The 20140-nt window shown below is 40.5% G+C and overlaps 1 protein-coding gene across 1 annotated transcript; it reads left to right on the top strand.

The window, feature by feature from the left end:
* The first annotated feature begins 159 nt into the window (after positions 1-159).
* Positions 160-19948, top strand: cap2 (cyclase associated actin cytoskeleton regulatory protein 2). The gene is made up of 13 exons (XM_069696634.1): positions 160-243; positions 3902-4029; positions 4178-4278; positions 6110-6187; positions 12443-12586; positions 13250-13335; positions 14406-14511; positions 17398-17590; positions 17763-17926; positions 18162-18285; positions 18376-18458; positions 18654-18797; positions 19184-19948. Exons 2-13 carry the CDS (start codon positions 3912-3914, stop codon positions 19265-19267), a joined length of 1425 nt encoding a protein of 474 aa, XP_069552735.1. The 5' UTR covers positions 160-243; positions 3902-3911; the 3' UTR covers positions 19268-19948.
* Positions 19949-20140: the final 192 nt, after the last annotated feature.

Here is a 20140-nt window from a genome sequence, read left to right as displayed (position 1 = left end):
TATTGCGGCACTGAGTCACGGTCCTGGGCTCTGTACGCCGAGTGGCTCTCAGGTTCACCGTGTTCCTTAATTAGGACATGCCGGAAGAGAGCCGGTGTCCGTTGCTGTGCGCAGCCGAGTGACGGGGCAGGAAGGCAGGAGGGGACCGCGACGCAACAGCACACAGCCACGAATCCGTCCAGGGATATTGACAGGCACCACTAGACAGCAGAAATTCAGCCTACTGCGGATCAGAGGAGGGAGGTAAGATGTTTCCATGATGTAGTTTTTTTTTTTTTTTTTTTTTTTTCATACTGAATGTCAAGTTTAGATCATTTCGGGGTGGGGCGGAGGGATAAAGTCCTGCCGTGGGGGGGTGTGAGTCTCTGCGCAGAAATCTCGAAAGAAAGTCATCTTTACCTGCTCCCTGTGCACGCTGCTTCCTTATATTTTCTCAGGAAATATAAGAGCATTGTTTGTTCTGCATTTGTAGCCGACACATCACGTCCTTCCTCTTGTTTGTCTTTTGGAGTAAAGGAGGTATTGTGGCGCGGACTGTGAAGCGTCAGATTTGAGGGGTGGTGAAAGTGCTGTCAGCATGCCAGTGCTGTGTCATGTTTTATTTTGGCGTGACGGTGTTCTTCTCTCCTTTGGCCCACGGGGGCCTGAGGAGCACCTGTAATGAACCTTTGTGAGTTTCAAACAACATATTAATGTTATAGGTAGGCTTTGGATTATGCAAAACCATCTCGCATATTTGTTAGCTGTTCAGGGGCTTTTAATCATATTACATCTCCATGTCTACTTAAAAGTTGAATTTAACACAATCTTAAGTAAAAGTTAAAGCTAATAATATTTAAAAATGAGCACACTAATACATTTCATGTGATTTGATCAGAAGTTCCTTGAGGTGAAACTGTTTGGTCCAACTACATTTTATGATATGAAAGACCCTATAAACTCATTCACACACCTGTTACAAAAGGTCTTATTCAAACTCTCTGTCCTAATCATTAGGCCCATTACATGGATTTCATAGCTCTGTATTAATCACAATATATTAATTCAGATCATATGTAATTACTGTACCAGAAAAACAAAAATGTCTTTATTTCTTGAAAATGAAAAGTCAAATACCAACACCTTTACCAGTGTACACACTATTCTAACCAGTAAATATCTGCTCAACTTTTGCTTTATTCTTATTCTCCACATTGTTTTAGACTACAACACTGTACACACAGACCTACATTAATGTCTACAGTTAGGCCATAGCAGCAAAAGCCTGGCGCTGTTGCCCAATATAGCCTCAAAGATCAGATACCAGGCCGCAGGGTTCAGGAGAGACTTACAGGGTTGGGATGAAGTCATAATATCTTTCCACTGCAGGAGCATGTGTGCTTTCTCAGCTGTTAGTTTTGGTCCGGGGTCTTTACGTTGCAGACACTGTATGCTTAAAATTATAGAGATAAAAACACGCAACTTTTTTGTTTCTCTGATCTTTGTGCCACATACATGTATCACAGGCTAAACTCATGGCTGTTTATCATTAGGTTTTTATGGTGGGCTGAATGTATGAAGTCCATATGAAAAGCTAAAAGAGCATCATTGGCCACGTCTCTGCGTTGCCATGGAGAATTTGGCCAACTGATAATAGAAACAGTGCAGACGCTGGCAGTTAGTGTTTTATGGTTTTAAGAAGTTTGAGTTTGTAATTGAGAGACAGTGTTTAACTGAAGTATTTTGAACTTTAGCTAATATAGTGGCCTAATTGATTCTTTGCTCTCTCTGATATAAGTCTCTAACCAATGAGCAGAAATAAACAGTGTATTAATATGCTGATAAATTTCTCCTTTAACATTTACTTGTTTTGTCAATAAATGAAAACTGGGCATCAGTATTTGATCATTTTTGTATTAATACAAAATCTAAAGGTTTTGTTCACTTTAACCATCTAAACTTTGCTGACCATGAACTGATTGATTGATCGATTACATGTTTCTCCTCCAAAGAATACTACATTTTCACACAACCTTTAAAAAAAAATAATTGAAATACCACTTTATAGTAAGGCACTATGCTATTACAAAAGGGTTTATAATGTGTAACACGTAGCTTTAAAAAGTATTACTGAAACACTTTCTAAAGCTTTATATATCAGTCATGAGGAATTCATAGAAACAACTTAATCCTGCTTAATGTTGTAAAAGTAAAAGGTGTCTTACTTGGGCAAACAGCATAAATTTGCCCAATAAATGTTTATAAGTTCTTAATAAATAAATTGCCACAATATTAAATTAAGTCTGCAGATGTTTATGTTAGCAAGATGTACTTTGGTCAGACGTTTCTTTCTTCTGCTATTTAATTTTTGTGAAATCTTGCTCATAAAAACGTTCCCTGAAATTTTGGAGTTATATTTGATGTTTTGGTTTGGTTGTATATATGTAGAACTATAGCATGTCTCGATAGATTTACTTAATGCTTCATTTATTGCAATGTCCTGTAATCCCACATACAACAGGCCAACTAAAAATTAGCAAATAATCTCTTATAAAAAAGTGGTACCAAAATATGAAATAACAACAAATTGATGATAACATTTGTACTTATTGATCAACCCTAAAAAAATAAATCTAATCCCGCTCAGTGTCAGTAAATGTCCCAGAGTTGTTGCACACATGTTGTCAACCTCCATCCATCCTCCAGGTTTCTGGTGTTGCCTCAGAGCTGTTGTGATCCACAGAGAAAACAGAAATAACATCTGAGTCCTGCAACAGACATGTGGCACTGCTGGGAGATTTCTCCAGAGAGATGACTTGATGACGCCCTTCAGGACATGTTTGCTGTTCATAGCACATAATTACAAGACATAATTTACACAAATTACAGACAAGGAGCAGAATTCAGTTTGCATAGCTGTCATATTAATGCTCCTGGTGTTTTTTTTTGTTTTTTTTATAGATTATTTTGTGAAGCAAATAAAGCCATCTTTAGCTCACACCACTCGTGCTGCAGGTAGCAGGTGTCAGATTAGGAACTGTGTTACCTAGCAGTAGTTTGTGTAAACATGCAGTGGGCTGCTGGATTGAGTTCTTCCTCTGTTGACTAATACATATTGGAAAGAGGCCTGTACTGCCTCATGGTGAGACATATGGCTGGTCTGTGTTAAAGGAGGAGACACAATGTGGTTTGTGTCTTATTCCCAAATGTATTTCAGTGGTGTTCAGTCACTGTTTATTCACTTTTAACGCTGAGCTAATCTTTTCAAACTGCAGCAACAACCAGGGAGATCATCTGAAATGCTGGTATTAAATAAAAAAAATTACATGTGGAATTCTTTTGGGATTTGTTGGATTATAAATATATATTTTGTCTGTGAAAATTCATATTTTTATGTTTTTTATTTCAGTTTCTTCACTTTTGGTCTTCATTATCTTAAAAAGAACGCATGTTTTCCTCTCATTCATATATGAAGATATTTTACATTTAAATATACAGAAGGGTTTCCTTCAGTGCCTCCACTGTTTTTTATTCTCTGACTTTCCTCTCACCCCAGCACCAGTTTATGACCTCTTTTAACCCAATTATGTGACCTGCTCATATATTTATGGCCGAGGTTGTGACTGTGGCAGAGATCCAGACAACTCAAACAGTGACAGTGTTCATATAAAACCAGCTGCACTGGCTACATTTAGCAGGGTGGGAAAGTTGAATAGTAAATCTGTCTGGGTTTGCAGATAGCCATGATCTCTGACCTCCCATTAGAAAGTGGGAAAACAAATCTGTTTAGCTCAGTGATACATAAAGTAAAACATCACCAAACAACACTAATGAATTGTCATACAATTTAAGATATCACAAAGCATTGATACTTTAAAAATCCTTGTGAATTCTAAGAAGGCATTCATGGTTTTGTTTCTAGATTTGTCACCATGGAAGGATTAATGCAGCGGCTGGAGAGAGTTGTAACTCGCCTAGAGAAGATGTCCATCACAATGCAGGCGTCCAGCGGCATGGCTAATGGGGACTGTGTGAACGGCATCGATGAAGGCAAGTCTGTGATTAAATATTGCAGAGCATTGGAAGTTGAACACAACATTTAGAACAATACAGTGAAAAAAAAACTTTATTCTGTTCTTGAGTTAAACAGGCATGTAGTACATTTAAGTCAAGTCGAGATTTCTCCGACTGTTTCCAGCTCTTTCTCAGTGTGTGGAGGCCTTCGACGTGCTGCTGAGAGGTCCAGTGGTAGAGTACCTGAACAACAGCAAAGCTATCGGGAGCGAGGTGGAGAAACATGTAAGTCTTCACCCCAGACATTCAGAAAGTCGTTCCATTCCACACAAATGTGGGCCGATGAATAATGAGTGGCTTGTAGACACTGTCCGTGCATCAGCTGTTGGGGACAGATGTTGTCACAGCTGCTGCCGCAGCAATCTGCGGTTACAGTATAGCAGGTTTTTCAGTCTATTGTATGCTGCTAAGTAGCTATTAATCACGATTAAAGGGGGACGACACCAATTTTACACACCAAATTCAGACTACTCTTCATAAAGAGCACCACTCAGCCTATCTTTGATCTTTGGCTGCAACAGTTCTGACAATCCTTTCAAATTTGACTCTTGCAAGACCCTTTTATCCTAAAACATAAAGAGCCAATCCAAAGAGTCTCACTTTATCTCATTAAAACACATGTACCAGTTCAGATGTTCCTCCTGATTTTGGGAATCTTTGGTGTGAAATATTTTACACTCTTAAGTAATTTGAAATCTAACAGAATAGCTTGAAATTTTGGGAAACACACACATTCACTTTCTTGCTGACCACTCTGTGCTGTGAATTTGAAGTCAGATGCCAGTTAGTGTCACTTATCACACAGACTATCTAAAGGCAACCATATCCACCCTACCAGCCCCTCTAAAGCTAACAAATTACCACGTTCCATCTTCTTTGTTTAATCCGTACAAACCTGAAGCATTAAAACCTGCTACATTTTTACTGTATAGACATTCGACTGACATCAGTCTTCTCAGCTAACTCTTTTTAACAACAAGACGAGCTATTGCCTAATAAACGTCTTGTAATCTTAAACCTGATATCTAATTATGAAACAGAATGCGAGCTCTCCATAATGACCCAACCTCCTCTCTAAAGGGAGCCCAGTTGAAGACAGTGGAGCCAGCACAAGTTTTCTTTCTCTGCCATCTCTTTGGACGTACATTTGTAAACAAATAGGATTGTCCCACTCTAGATTCTACTTGGATAAGCATGGCTCTGGAAAACTGAAGGACATGTGCCTGTGGGAGGTCCATGGTCCAAAAGAAGGCAGGCAGTATGTGCATGTGTGTGTATGATAGTAAAGGTTTCCTGTCCTCTACATAGACAAGAATGAGAGCAAGATTGAACTTTGACCTTACATTCATTTATCAAACTGCAAATGGAGCACCTTTTCCTATTTGGTAATGACCCGTACTCCCACCAGGACTGTGAGTGTGTTTTATGGTAAGCCAGTTGGCAATAACAACTGTGTTTTGTCCTTGGGATGAATCCAAAACAGCAGAGAGGGCTCCAAAACAGAGAAGTAAAGCCAGTCAGAAAGAAATTTCCCTGAAACGTAAAAATCACTTTTTCCTCTCTACCTTGAAAGATTGTTTCTATCTCCGTGTCCCCGTATCTGAATGAGGTGGAGGGGGAGTGTGTGAGTGAGAGACAGAGGTGGTTTCTTTAAGTTCGTAAAGCTCCTTTTATGGAAAAAGACTCCCTCGTGGTTCCCGTGGCCCGCAACAAGAGGTCTCAAACACACACAGCACATGGCTGGCTGGGACTAACCGTGTGTGTGTGTGTGTGTGTGTGTGTGTGTGTGTGTGTGTGTGTGTGTGTGTGTGTGTGTGTGTGTGTGTGTGTGTGTGTGTGCGTGTGCGTGTGCGTGTGTGCATGCGCGAGCGAGCAAGACTGCGTGTGCGTATCAAACAAGACAGATTCACTGGATAGTGTCTGAGAATGTCCAAACTTTTCTGTCCAAGCACTCACCATTGTCTATATTTAGAACACACAATATAGCAGCATGATGCCTATATCATTATATGGAATCAATCTCAACCTATCTGACTTTGCTCTTTGTGACTGACAGGCAGAGATGGTCAACAACGCCCTGCAGACTCAGAGAGCTTTCCTCAAGATGGCCACCACACACCAGGAACCTGCACAGGTACAACAGCAGAAAGTTGCTGTGGAAACCCACTGAGGATGTGACAGTTGGGGTCACTGAGTCCGCCGCAACTGTTGGATTATGATTACAATCGAGTAAATGGGTTCTTACACTGAATGTTCAATGAGCTGTCAACTGTAACTGTATATGTTAAGACTGCCGGTTCAAATCTGACTTTTTGCATGTCAGAGTCCGATCGTCCTGCATTATATATTGCAAGTGATTAGATCCAATCCGTGTGTCCAGGTGACAATCTCATTTTTGGTCCTTTCCACATTGGTTGCCATAGTGAAATAGAAGAAGTTTGACATAAACGAGCCAGAATGGAGGGTAATGAAATGGGTTTGTTTATTTAGCACATGGCAATGTGGAGCCATGTACAAGTGGAGCAATTTGGAGGTGTTATTGAAATACTGAGACAGTGTCAGAGATGGAGGACGCCGCCTGCTCTGTTGTGTTTTATGCAGCTGTCACCACCGGTATCACTATCCAGAGAGGACTGAGGTCCTGACAGCCCAGCTGTGACTCCCTCCCCCACCAAGCATGTTTCCTGTATGTGTGATGTACATATGAAGCTTTTGTAGCATCAAAGATCGCAGACACAGTAAAAAACACCTGAAATCTGATCAGAGCAGCAGACAGAACTAAACAGATTTGCAAAAATGTGATTTAAAACATATTTTGAACCACATAAGAATGTGGTTTGATCTCGCAATTTTTGGTTGTTCAGATTTACGAGATCAGATTACACTCATTTAAATGAGTTTTTGACTGACAGTCTGAAAATGGCCCCAGCTCTCCGCTGCATGCCAAATTAACGTAAACTATACTGTGTTAAGTGCACCTAAACTTACTGGTCAACACATTGTTAACAGTTAAGGTATCATTTATTGTCCCACTGCTGTCATTGTTGTTTACAATATGCTGTTTATTGTTTTTTCCAAAGTCGTCAGACAGTGATTGAAGTAATGTTCCCATGTGAATTGAAACTATCATTGTGATTGGCTGTTGCTAAGCCGGACTGAACATTTGCAGTAAATTGGAGTTGAGGGAACCACAGCACTGTTCTCGTGACATTCAGATACAAATTAAATCAAATGTCTCTAAGTTAACAGCAGCCTAACAGAAAAATGAACTGTATCTGAGTCCTCTGTGTTGGTTCTCGTCCTCCCCTCCTGTGTTCCCCAGCGGGCCGGGCCGTTCACAGAGGGATTACTCTGCTCTTTGACCAAGAAAACGCTAATGCAACACATTCCCAACATGTTCACGTATAGAGAAAAGGGGGGTGGGAGAGAGAGCTGTGTGTCTATGTGTGAGAGAATCGATATGATATCATCCCATTGGCCTCCTGTTTGTGTGTGTGTGTGTGTGTGTGTGTGTGTGTGTGTGTGTGTGTGTGTGTGTGTGTGTGTGTGTGTGTGTGTGTGTGTGTGTGTGTGTGTGTGTGTGTGTGTGTGTGTGTGTGTGTGTGTGTGTGTGTGTGTGTGTGTTACAGGGTCCACAGAGCCCACCAGGAAGTGATTACTCCCTATCTGTCAGGTCATTGGTTGAGAGATGGTGAAAAGAGCATTCAGTGATAGTCAGAAATGCAAACAAGGAAAGAGCGTGGCTTTTACAGCGGACTCACCCAGGAGAGGGCCGAGGGACAGAGAGGACAGAGACATGAGGGAAGAGGAGATGAAATTCAGCATCACTGGCTAAATTCAAAACAAAACAAGGAAAATGGGAGAGAAAAAAGGCTAATGAACTGACATAGACTCCCGTCCTTTTTCCAAAGCCTCCGTCCAACCAGGTGATGGCCATTGGTAGCTTCTTTCATCGGTCTTTATGAATGTGTGAAACGTGATACTTGGCTGGACTTTAAAGCAAATAATTCCAGTCTGGAGTTGTTACCTGATAAAATCACAGAACTATAAAAAAAAAAAAAGTTAAGACAATGCCAGACAGGCTTTGCATTGCTCAGCCACACACCTTGAAGTTGTAATTATGTTACATATAATATCTGTGTTATTATAATATAATTATATATCTATTTGTAATGGTCAACAACATTCATGTTTGTAGCAAGAAAAGCTTAAAGTGTAGCTTAGAGACTTGAAACAAAGTATTCATAACAGCAACTTGTCCTGGCAGTCATATGCCACATTCAGGTCGTATTTGGATGGACGAGAAGAGAAAGATCGACATGTTTAATGTACATTGACAATACAGCACTACATTCTTTAAATATGGCTGAACAACAGACATTGGTTGGAATGAGGTGTTCACCATTGTTTGACTATTTGGGCACTTCTGCATTAGTCTCACTTGTCGAAGCTACTAGTTTATCTTAAAATATGAAGGTCACTGTCTAAAACTCTGATTCTCAATAAGATTCGATCATAAAGCTGAGGCTAGTAGAATGCAGGTTATTGTAGCTTAAAAAGGCTGGGATATCAGTCCTATATGCAGGCAGCATGACCTAAAAACCTTTAAATGAACACACACAGACACACACACACACACACACACACACACACACACACACACACACACACACACACACACACACACACACACACACACACACACACACACACACACACACACACACATACATACATACATACATACATACACACAATGATTTCTCAACAAAACACAGCCACACAAGCCACCAGTACAAAACCATCTTCCAAAAAGCCTTCACAAACACTCACAACCTCACTCATTCATGTCTACAGTTTATAGTTTATTTGTAGTCCTCAGTACACATGTAGGAAAATGTGTGTCGCTCTGAACATCCCCACCACACACACACACACACACACACACACACACACACACACACACACACACACACACACACACACACACACACACACACACACACACACACACACACACACACACACACACACACACACACACAGAGCTCACAAACTTCTGGCCTTTCTCTACGGCTCAGCCCTGTTGTACTCTTTGACTTTTTATGGGCATGTTCTATATTTGAGCCTGTTGTCAGTGTATGTGTGTGAGTGTGAGAGTGTGTGTGTGAGAGAGAGTTAGATAGCACGTTTACACAAAGAGAGAGAAGAGAGCCACAGAAAGTGGGCGTCTCTCTCTCATGTGACCTTGGGTTGGCCTGCTAACTCGTGTGTGATTGTCTGTGTTGCTGGTTCTGACTGTTCACACACACACACTGTGAACTTCCCCGGCGTTAAAAAACCCTCCTACATCTGTTCTCACATTGTCGTGCCCCTCTCTCTACCTTTGATCCAGCGCTTGTATAGGAAGCCAAGGCCCGTGCTATTATAACACACTGAGCTCAGCCCATCAAATAATGTGAGCCAACGTTTTTTGATCCTTTTTGTCGGCTCGTTCTCTCTCCGTATTCAAGACTGTTAGTTCACAGCTCTGCTTCAGTTGACACTTTTACCAGTGTAATCACGCTGTATGTACACTTCATGTTGGCCTCCTGGTAAGACAAAAACTCAAGGTTCAGTAGGTGAATTTATTTCTACCTTTTGACAGAATCAACTTTTTCCCCATTTCCCACCGTGTCAGTAAATTGAATCACTAGTGAAATCAGCTTTAATGCAAAAAGCTAAGCATCTGATCAATAACAATAATGATTCAGTACACTGACAAGATGGCATGTTACTAGCCTATATGTACTAGCTATAAGCTATACGTACAAGTGCTTAGTGTACACAGTCTATGAAGGTATGTATTTTGTTTGGTTGTTGGTTTTTGTGATGGTTTGCCCAGAGAGAGTCAGAGCACAACTATTTCATTATATTTTTAAATAAACATGACAGTAAAGTTAATAATTCATTCGTTGGTGTACTGAGAACTTGGGAGAAAACAACAAAACTGGAAACAAATCCATATGTATATGTTTGAATGCAACACACTACAAAATTTGCAGTGATGTAATTAATGAGGCAGTCAGAGCGTCTCACCAGCACATGAACCTTCTCGCAGCGGTTCAGCGTAACTCCACGATGTATGTACAAGCAATGTAGATGTATCTGTCCTCAGCAATGTAGCCACTTCTTTTTCCACAAAAGCTGTAATAGGTTATCAAAAATGTTTGTAGTTCCTTAGCTGACAAATATGAAAAAGCCACTCTGGCTCCCGTTTTGACATGATGCCAATATGATCATTTGCCATAAAGTTTAGCTTGCAGTGTTTTTTGGAATATGTATAAGTTTTCCTTTTTCAAGAAAGCCATCTCTGCACCTGCCAGTTATTCTGTCTCATATTACTGGCTTCTTCTTCACTGTGCTGCGTGATTGAGTAAGAGGAAGTCCACAGTCTGACATACAGACTTTGACTCACTCCATACAAGTCATACTTTCAGTGGGAGCTGCGATGATCACGTTATTGTTCTGCAGCAAGAGCTCAAACTAACACAGATCTATATTCATTTACATTTAATTTAGCTCTGCATATAATAACAATTGAATGTACTGTGCAAGTACTTTCATGCATATTTTTACCCTTTTATTTCTTCTCCACTGCTGCAGCGTAACAGTAGCAAAGAGGAGCGGGTTGTGGCCTAACAGTGGGTGACAGAAACAAAAGGTTGAGGGAAAAACAAAACATTCAACCTTTTATTTTGAAGTCTTTCTCATTTTTGATGCTGCACTGTCGCCTCACAGAAGATGCTTCTGGGCTTGAACTTGCAGGTCACCTGGGGCCTTTCTGCGGAGTTTGCATGTTCTGCTTGTGCCTAAGTGGGTTTTCTGCTGATGCTCCAGCCTCCCTCCACAGTCCAAAGACATGCATTTTAATTGTCCATAGGTGTGAATGTGGCGACCTTTCCAGGGTATACCACCCAAAGTCTGCTGGAATAGGCTCCAGATAAATTTAGATAATGGATGGATTTCCCAAGTTGCGGCGAACACACAGTACCTGTTTACTGCCAGTGATGTCATGACAGTAATGACCAAAACTAGTATTTAGTTCTCATTCCAGCATTTGTCAACAAATTTAGGATTAGGTACGTCTACCTTTTAACTACATTCAAGAAAAGTCTGCCTTTTTATTTCAGTGGGTTTTTAGCCCGAGTGGCACTTTTGTTGCACTTTGTTTTGTTATATGTATTTAGCAGGGCAAATACATACTGAAAATAGAGATAACAGCTGAAGTCACACTTCACCCTCAAATTGAGCTTATTACCTTGAATCCTTCCCACACAGCAAACACAGTACATCCCCATTTACTGCAGTATCCATTTTGGAAATGGGAGACGTGTTGCTTCAAACAAAGACATTAGATGGACTTAGTGAGAATAAAAGCAGCTGCAAGAGCGGAGAAAGGGCCGTCTATCTCGGCTTATGGAGATCATGTGTGTTTGATTGAGGGAAGAATTTTTGGGAAAAAAAGTACTCCAGTTTTATTGTTCCTCTTCACACAAGCATAAAAATATGGAAGCTGATAGACGTCGATATTTTTTATATCAAGCATCATCTCGCCCTCACATCCATCCATGCTGTACTACAAAATATGAAAAACCATACAGTACACGGCCAGTGATGCATCAGGTGTAGATCATTTAGAAAAACAACTACATTAGCTCAACTTGTCAATTTCAGCTACTTCAGTAACAGACCAGTGCTCTGCTCCTTGAACATCAGCTTCTCATCTGGATAAAGCCAAACTTTTCGTCTCAGCTCATTAACTGAAAATGTTTCACATAACATTCAGTTCGCTGCAAGAAAGCTGTAGCAGCAATTCACTAACTGTGTTGCTGTCTGAATTCTATGTGAGTCCAGGCGCATGTGGGTTCGGTAAACTGTAAACACTGGAGGAGCGGTATGCCTTACATGGCCAGAGGGATCTCCCCATGAACTGAGGAATGTTTGTAGGAACAGGGTAATGGGGAGGGGAGCTGAGAGCTGGGAGATGAGCTCTGAGATCTGGAAGTTCCAATGGAAAAAATCTATGGCTAATAAAATTAGATGTTGTCCAGTAGCTCAGTTAGGGAATTAAGTGGGTGACACTCAGGGTACCGGTGGACAGGGAAACAGAGCTCAGATTGTAAAATCAAGAGCATATGAAACATGTTCAAGAGACTCCTGTGTGTAAAAGAAGTTGTTATGTTTAATAGCGAAGGCATCCAGTTAGGTTTGCCAGCCATCAAGGCTACTTATGGTATTGATGTTCATGGATCTTCTCCTACTGCACCCATATCTCCCCCTTCCCTGCATCTTTGCATCCCATTGTTGCTGTGGTTTTTTTTTAAATTTCTCCCTCCTGCTCCCGTAGACGGAGTTCTATGACCTGCTGAAGCCGATTTCAGATCACATCCAGGAGATCCAGAACTTCAGAGAACGAAACCGCGGCAGCTGCCTCTTCAACCACCTTTCAGCCGTCAGCGAGAGCATCCCTGCTCTGGGCTGGGTGGCCGTGGTAAGGCTGAAAAAAATGCTTTGAAATACAACGAGGATAACTAGCTTATTCAGAAGTGCGGGAACATAAGGAAGCACACATATAGACAGATTACAGATTCTCCTCATGATGAATAACTGACCACAGTGTGTAAAATCAGTGGATTTGCCCTTTAATTTTTAACTGAATCTAGATGCTAACTAAATTAAAAAAAAACTTTACCATCAGATAAACACAAATGATTATGAAAATTATGAGAAAATCAGGCCTCCGCTTGGAATTTAAACAGACCTTCAAAATAAAGATAGATAGTCCACATATAAATGAACTCAGCCTGCCATGTTTTTTTTTCCCTCCAACATGCAGTATTTCTGTTTCCCATACAGTACCAAATCTGTTCTTCAGAGTTTTGGGATGAATATCATTTGGATTAAGATCAAAGTTTCTCCTCTTCAGGACTTAAAAAAAAAAATCTTTGAAGCTGGTTCTGGTCTGTGTTAGTTGCTGTCATGAGGTCACTTTTCCTCATTTATCAAACACACTGAACTTAAACATTCAACATGTCTCATTACATTACTGCTTTTTACTCTCAAATGAAGACAAATCTGCCGTTAGACAGACGGTTTATACCTCTTTCACAGTGAGAGAGGTGTTTCTCATGAGGCTACATCTCTTCTGTCTCAGAGTCAGAAGCCAGGTCCCTATGTGAAGGAGATGAACGATGCTGCCACCTTCTACACCAACAGAGTGCTGAAGGACTACAAGGAAACGTAAGTAGGTCTGATAAAAAAATTTTTTTAAAAAGGCACGATGAGACTTTTTCTTGTGAGTGTGTGTAATTTGTTTAAACTTTTTATTTGCAGTTGATAAATTAGAGACAGCACACAACAAAAGACAGGAAAAGAAGGTCATGCAATTAAGGTCCCTTGACCAGAATTGAGCTGAGCATATTGTAAATTTCAGTGTTTGATATGAGCCACCGAGACACACCAGGTAGCCTATATTAGGTCAGAATTCAAACCTTTGTAATTTAGAACATAAAAGTTTTCTTTTCTTAACCCTGACCAAAGTGCTTTTATTATGGTGCAAAACTTTTAAGTAGCCCAACCTATAAAATGACAGAGTGGGGGATTAGACTTTACATTAAAGGAATAGTTCTTGGATCTATCTTATTTCTTGGAAAATACACAATTTTGCTTTCTTTCTGAGAGTTAGGTAGAAAACTGTATGCCACTCTTGTGTTTTCAATGGTTAATATTTTATAATTAAGTTAAGTAAGTTAATATTTTATTGAAAGTCGCTTTGGATAAAAGCGTCAGCTAAATGAAATGTAATGTAATGTAATGTAATATTAAGACACAACCCGCAGCCAGTTAGGTTAGCTTTGCTCAAAGACTGAAACCAGAAGGAACAAGCTGTCCTGGCTCTGTGCAAGGTCGACAAAATATTCCCTCCGGCACCTTTAAAGCTCCTAAATTATTTCACTAATTGTTACAACAACCGAAGTGTGAAAAGGACACTGGAATTTTACAGGTGATTTTGTGCCGAACTATTTCTTGGCCAGGAGCAGTGACTTCCTTCAGCTTTGCCTGCCTGTCAACTTCACAGTGATGACTTCAGAGAGTATTTACTGTATCTATTTTATCGTCTAATATTTAGCAAGAAAAGAAATTAGTGTATTTGTAGTGTAGTTCACTTCAGCATCATTGCTGATTTTGTTGACATTGTTTTACTGCCAATCCATCCTCACTCTCAGGCCTCTGATCCCTCCTACCTTCCTCCTCCCTGTTTTTATCTCTGACTATCGTATCTTTGTCTCCCCCTCTCCCGCTCCCCCCAGTGACAGACGTCATGTGGACTGGGTGTGCTCCTACCTGTCAATCTGGACTGAGATGCAGTCGTTCATCAAACAGCACCACACAACAGGACTAGTGTGGAGCAAAAGTGTGAGTACACAAACACAGTAACAAGCAGGTGTTTTTTTGTTTTTTTATTAAACCGACCTAACTAAGTAGGTTTTTGGTATTTATGTTTAATGTTAAAGTCGCCCATCATCTCATACATGTGCCTGAAAACAAGACATCACTATAGCAGCTTAGCTGTTTTCATTCAGTTTCTGTTCGCAGGCCTTGATATTTTTATATCAGCTCAGATTAATCTCTACTTTTTACATACACTTCCATTTTTAGTTATGGAGCAGTCCGTTACATAAACTGCCGCAGGGAGCATAAATTAATGAATGAGCTTGTCCTCAGTGGCTGCTCACCGCAGTTCTCCATGCTGCTCACAAAACCTATGTCACTCCAACACACACACACACACACACACACACACACACACACACACACACACACACACACACACACACACACACACACACACACACACACACACACACACACACTTCTGTTTATGGACATCTGCGGCCCTCACCCTCGGTAGATCCCAGAGATTACGATGCCTCGAAATCAAATCCTTGAACTCACACTTGACCTCTTTCTTTTGTTAGTTAGAAGGATTTTTTTTTTGTCTTTATTTACACAGAGAAAGCTGGTTGACTGCTTGTAGCATTTTGCCATCTAAAACAAACAGACATTTAGTCACAAAAACACACATTTTGAATAAGTCTTTCTTAAAGGAACAGTCGATCACATGCTCATTCGCACTCTATGAGGATCAATAAGACATGGCTTAGCTTAGTTTAGCGTAACACAAAGACTTGAAACAGGGGGAAACAGCCAGCCTGGCTTTCCCCAAAAGTAACTGCTCCCACTACTTCGATAGATGTACACAAGTGAAATAACATCTGTCGCAAAAGGTTGAATTCTTCCTTTAATGTGACATGATCAGATGAAAACCTAACTAATGCTCAACAACTGTGCTCACATGTGCGTCTTCTGTATGCAGAAACTTGAGAGCCTGCAGTGGCTGTGTTTGTCAGCTGTTGCCCCTGCTGTCAGACGACAGAGCTGATGTGTGTGTGTGTGTGTGAGTGTGTGAGGGACATAGCGTAAGTGCATTTACAAGGACGGGAGTGTGTTGTACTAACAGGTGGTCCTCAGGGTTTACTTGAATGGAGGTTTTCTTTACAGAAGGACCCCGACAAAGGGCCTGTGTACACACACAGCCTGTGCCGTAACCTAAACTGCAGGGCTGGTCCCTCTTCAACGCAGCCGTCATCTGCTGCTCAGATAAGGGTTCAGTGACAAGCTTAGACTCTGACGTGCTGACATAGGGACATACTGTATGTACACACACACAGGCACACTAACAGTCACTTCCTATTGATTCAGGGACAAAAAATGAATACAAATTTCATGAAGCATGCCTGAAAGTAAAAACAAGGGATCAAATAGCTTCTACCAATCAGGAGTATTCAAGTGAATATCACAATTTTAACAGTTGGAGCTACCAAATATTTTTCCAGTTGTTCCTTCTGTGGGTCTATTGATAACCAGCCTCTGGCCTACCGAATGTTGAGTATTTTCTAGAGAAGGGAACTGAAAGGACTTTTGACCACAAAACACATTAACACACATTTTTAGTTACTGTTTTCATTAATATCTCATTATCGATTCTTTGGTCTATATAATTTGTTGAAATTGCTTATTTTGTCTGGTCAACATATTTCATTTAATGTCATATAATGTTACAAAGAGCTACAAATTCTCAGTTTTGGAAACAGGGACCAATTAATGTCTACTATTTAAAGGGAGTTTCGCTTGAGAAATGATACAAATAATTAATTGATTATCAAAATAGTTGCAGATCAATTTTCTGTCAGCGGAGTAAACGATTAATTAATTCGGCAATTGAAAATGTCTCTGATTGATACTCTTATAGGAAGATTTCAGGAAAATGATTTCTAGTAATAGAAGTTATTTGTCAGTCAAAAAATTGGTAAAACATTTGATTTTTCTCCTGTTCAGTCTTTGTTTAAATACACAACTGCACAAACACACAAGACATGAACACAAACAGGTAGTCAGACAGTTTTACAACTATGCATGAACATACACACACACACACACACACACACACACACACACACACACACACACACACACACACACACACACACACACACTGGTTCTAATCCAGTGGTATGCACTGGACTGTTTAGTGTAACAGGTCTGTATTGTTCAGCAATGATATGCACAACACATGTTGCTCCTGTCAAAGGTCAAGTCTCTGCTCTCAGAAGCACGTTAAGTGACCCTCTGAACTCCTGTGTGTGTGTGTGTGTGTGTGTGTGTGTGTGTGTGTGTGTGTGTGTGTGTGTGTGTGTGTGTGTGTGTGTGTGTGTGTGTGTGTGTGTGTGTGTGTTTGTGCGCCTCTCTCCACTTTAGTTTTACTGTACCAAGGTCATCAGTTAAACCAAAGCTGGTAATGACTGTATTGACATGCATTGTAGGCTAATTGGAGGCCAATAAATTTTCCCCAAAATTTGTATCAAAAATGATGAACAAAACGACATAATGTAGTAATCTTAAAAAACATGGAATAAGTTTGACCATTTCAAGATAATACAGTATATATATATAGATATAGAGTAAGACGGTTTGAACAACCTTAAAGTTACAAAAAGGGAAATTTAAGTATTTTTTGGCACTAAGAATAAAGTGTTTCTATGTATATCTATACGTATTTTAACACACACCGTGAGCAAGAGTAAAACTAATTTCTTGTGCAATACTCTCCCTGCTGGAAACAATTATTACTACAGCTGTTATCCACAAAACACCTGTCATGTCTGTCTTTTCTCTCATGAAAAGCTCATAAACCCAAAGTACAGTGTTGCTATCTAAATGTTAATACCCTTAATTTCCTAGGGCCCCATCGCTCCTGCTTCTCTCCTTGAATCCCCGCCACCCCTGAGTGCTCCCTGTCCACCGCCTCCTCCTCCTCCCCCTGGCCCTCCTCCTGTCTTCAGCGATGACGACTCCAAGCCTCAGGCGGACAGTGCAGCAGCCCAGCACTCTGCACTATTCTCCCAACTCAACCAGGGCATGGACATCACTAAAGGTGATAAAGAGCAGAGGACATTGTCCCCTTAGGTTTACTTTTAAATTAGTAGGTTGGTTGTTGGGGATTTAAAAATTAATGAGGTGGATGGGGTACTGCTGAGGTCGGCTCATTTCCTAACAGCATTACTTTGACCCTGTATGTGCACACCTAACTCACTTCCTATCTGTAGGTCTGAAGCATATCTCAGACGACCGGAAAACCCATAAGAACCCCAACCTACGCTCTCAAGCATCACCGACCAAAAGCAAGAATCCCGGATCTGTGAACTCACCCCGAGCTGCTGTCCAGAAAAGACCCCCTCTGCTGGAGCTGGAGGGAAAGAAATGGAGGGTGGTACGTGTAATGTTTACTTCCCTTTTAGCAGACCTTTTGACTTGCCTTAGTAACTAAATTAAACCTGTGATCTTAGTGAATTTTCAGGGTGAATTATCTGAACGTTATTATCCATCCATCCTGTTCCCATTCATACACCACATACATTTATTTTATCTGCCAGTCAAACTTTAAATGCGGGTCAGCCTATCTGTGTCACAGATTATTGTTTGAATCTGTTTCTTTGTTGTTGCAGGAACACTTTGAGCAGAAACACGACCTGGTGATCGAGGAGACGGAGCTAAAGCAGGTGGTGTACGTCTTTAGCTGTAACAACTCCACCCTGCAGGTTAAGGGAAAAATTAACTCCATCATCATAGGTGAGCTGCCAGCAAAATGGATGTTTTTTGATCAAATTCATAGTTTCTAATGATAATGTTCCTCATCCGGATTGTGTTCACTCTCCTCAGACAACTGTAAGAAACTGGGTTTGGTTTTTGAGAACGTCGTTGGGATTGTGGAGGTCATCAACTCTAAATCCATTCAGTTACAGGTGAGCAAGTGCAGTTGTATTTAGAAAAAGATGATGCATGTATTTACAGGGTCCAGATGCCTGTTGTGGCTCCCCTTCCTCCATTTTACTACTAACAGTGTTCACCGTGTAGCCAGCAATAGTTTCATTGTTTGTTGCACTAGTGCAAATTTTGCCACAAGCACCTGCCTGTAATTGTGTCATGTCTCTTTGCAGGTGTTGGGGACAGTGCCCACCATGTCCATCAACAAGACAGAAGGCTGCCAGGTCTACCTGAGTAAGGACTCCCTCAACTGTGACATCGTCAGTGCCAAGAGCTCTGAGATGAACATCATGGTACCAGAGGGAGAAGACGATTATGTGAGTGCCCCAGATATAAAGTACTGTAACGGAGGAGAAAGAGACACTGAGATAAAGGTTCATTGTGTAGGATTTAAATGGCTCTATTGGCAGAAATGGAATAGAATATTCCTAATTATATTTCCATTTGTGTATAATCACCTGAAACTAACCTTTGTGTTTTGTGGCCAGCCAGGCACATGTTTAGACATGTTTAGTAGGGAAGATTGAGACAATCTACAACCTCACCACTGGATGCCAGTAAATCCTGCACACTGCTCCTTTAAATCTCCCTGTGTCAAAGTGTGATCATAAGCTGTTAATTAGACATTTTGAGTAGTCCATGTGAGCCACTCTTAGTTTCCAGCTGCACTCACAGTGATCATACTGTTTTATTTTTTTTACAGAGGGAGTTCCCAGTTCCAGAGCAGTTCAAGACAGTTTGGGACGGCTCCAAACTGGTGACAGAGCCCACGGAGATCGCAGGCTGATTGCTACTTTGTCATCACCGCTACCGACACAGCAATAGACACACATACTGATCCGACTTCTAACGTCGTCATTCAGAAATACAAAAGGGAATTTATCAGTCAATAGCCATTGTTGAGTTTCACAATATGAGCACATTTTAGACCACGACTTCAACAAATTATTTTACAGGAAACTAAAAATTACACAATATTCATATTCATATAGAGCACGCAGCAGACAAGTCTGTGTGGTATATTTTCTTTCTTGTGTATAGTGCATGGCTGTAATGTAGTAATGTTTCACTTAGCAAGTGAAGCATATCCAGTATTTTTCTGTCGTGATCTTGCTAGTGTAAAATACTGTAGTAATAGTATCATAAATCAGCTCAGAAGAATGTAAAAGGGTCAGATGTGCTGCAGCAGACATTAAATCCACTGATTCATATAATTAAACACCTGGCAACTAATTTCTTGTGTGTCCTAATATATAATCAGTAGTCTGGTAACTTCACAATCAATCACTTGCCATCTCTATAGCGAGTGTATATCACTCTGCTTTGTACTTAGACATAGAATATAGCACCAGCATAGGGAAGATAATAAAAAAAAAACTACACTTAATATTTTTCAAAAACTTTAATTTCCATGAAAACAATTTGATGTAATTCTGTGTCCTTTTTCAAATAAAGTCAAAACCTCTCAGTTCTGGCTTGTTGGAGTTTTATCTTACATAAGAGATCAAAACAGGGAGAAACAACACAGTACAACAAAAAGAAGCTCCTCCGTGGGAGACAGAGGGAAAGAAAAATCTATGGGAACATACAAAATATCTACAGATGTAAGAAGGTAACAGGAAAATCACAGAGAAATGACAATATTTTCAAAATAGCGAGA

Source organism: Brachyistius frenatus, unplaced genomic scaffold (assembly GCF_029030835.1).
Source record: "Brachyistius frenatus isolate BFR_SWC_R1_liver_20210118 unplaced genomic scaffold, ASM2903083v1 Contig_2, whole genome shotgun sequence".
Taxonomy (NCBI): domain Eukaryota; kingdom Metazoa; phylum Chordata; class Actinopteri; family Embiotocidae; genus Brachyistius; species Brachyistius frenatus.
Note: the sequence above shows the minus strand (reverse complement) of the source record. Positions and strands in the feature narration are given on the sequence as shown.

Coding starts and splice junctions, on each gene's coding strand:
- cap2 (XM_069696634.1), top strand. CDS start 3,912: ATGGAAGGATTAATGCAGCGGCTGGAGAGAGTTGTAACTCGCCTAGAG. Junction 12,587..13,249: donor CTCTGGGCTGGGTGGCCGTG/GTAAGGCTGAAA, acceptor CTTCTGTCTCAG/AGTCAGAAGCCAGGTCCCTA. Junction 13,336..14,405: donor CTGAAGGACTACAAGGAAAC/GTAAGTAGGTCT, acceptor CGCTCCCCCCAG/TGACAGACGTCATGTGGACT.